General features: G+C 29.3%; 1 protein-coding gene across 1 annotated transcript; it reads right to left on the reverse strand.

The window, feature by feature from the left end:
- Positions 1 to 276: 276 nt before the first annotated feature.
- LOC126555447 (52 kDa repressor of the inhibitor of the protein kinase-like) lies at positions 277 to 1,177 on the reverse strand. Its single transcript, XM_050210374.1, has 4 exons — positions 1,092 to 1,177; positions 891 to 1,012; positions 459 to 818; positions 277 to 383 (listed from the first exon to the last, which is right to left on the reverse strand). The coding sequence occupies exons 1-4, from the start codon at positions 1,175 to 1,177 to the stop codon at positions 277 to 279; spliced, it is 675 nt and encodes a 224-aa protein (XP_050066331.1).
- Positions 1,178 to 1,503: the final 326 nt, after the last annotated feature.

Genomic DNA, 1,503 nt, shown 5'->3' on the forward strand with positions numbered 1-1,503 from the left:
GTAATAATTCAACAAAATCATTTAATGATTCATATTTCTATACCCAACGTGTTGCACATTGCCTTTTAAGTGTCCTAGCGTTAGAACTAGGTATAGAGTCACTGTTTTCAATTTCGTTGATTAATTCATTTTTTCTTTTTGGTGTGTTAAAAAATACATAAAGTCGTTCAACGATTCCCAAACAATTTCTAACCGATTTTATATCACTTGATGTACATACTAATATTGAATGAATGTGCAGAGCAATGAATGTATAGTGCCTTTGGATGGGTATCTCTAATTAAAGCTTGGACACCATCCATTGAATTTCCCTGCCATGTTACTGGCCCCATCATAGCCTTGGCCATACAAGTGGTTACAATCAATACCGCAGTCATTTAAACCTGAAATAAAAATTCAAACATATATCATATATAATATTTAAATAGTCAACAATGATTTATAATAATTGATATTACCATTCAATATAGATGAAGCTAAACTTGATCCAGTTAAACTGTTTATTTCAAAAAATTGAAGGAAATCTTCGTGTAACAAATCATCATCATCCACATAACGCACGCTTAATGACAATTGTTCCTTCGTAGCTACATCAGTCGTTTCGTCAGCTAAGATTGAAAAGCATTTTGAAGAATTTACTTTATCAACAATCTGTTTCAGAATAATTTTATTGCACGCCTCAATAATTTGGTTTTGAATTATAGGACTTGTATATTTGTTCCTTTTACCACAACCTTCCAACACATTTTTTAAATGTTCATCGCCTATTGCTCGATATTTTAAAATGGCACGAAATTTACCTTCTCTAGAATTTATATCTGTTGATTGTTGAAATAAATATATGTAATTCAAATTATACAAACAAATTAGTTATTTATAATTTCAATTACCATCTACCACTATTTTACCAAAATCCAGATGTCCCCGTAAAGGAATTTCTTCTCTACCACACAACAAAATACACTGAATAATAGGAACTAGTCTTTTTCTATTTTCTTTGATTTTAGCCAATCTATAATGATGATGACATTATTGAAAATTTAATACAATATATAGGTACTAAGGTACTTTTGTTAAAATAGTTAACTCACTTATCGGTGTCAATGCGTTCTATTACTGATGGCTGTTTATGGTCAAATATAATACTTAGAAATTGTTGAGATTTTAAAACACTCATTTCATGATAAGCAGACTTTGTGTGATCTTGAAATTCCTATAATAGTTTTATGTTATACATATTATCATAATAGAAAAATTTAAAAACAAATAAGTATAAGTGCACTAAACTGAAAGCCGTTAAACTATAAACATTTCATAAATTATTAAAAATTTAAAAGCGATTATTACTTTAAGAGCTTTTTTATAATTGCGAAATACACTAAGTACAAGTTGTCCTAAAGATTGGTTTCCAACTCCTCCATAATTTGCGAAAACTACACAATATCGGCAGTAAGCTCCTTCTTCTTTTTTAGAATATACTAGCCATGGAAATCTTTCTAACCA

The sequence above is a fragment of the Aphis gossypii genome, unplaced genomic scaffold (assembly GCF_020184175.1).
Source record: "Aphis gossypii isolate Hap1 unplaced genomic scaffold, ASM2018417v2 Contig00855, whole genome shotgun sequence".
In the NCBI taxonomy this organism is placed as follows: Eukaryota; Metazoa; Arthropoda; class Insecta; order Hemiptera; family Aphididae; genus Aphis; species Aphis gossypii.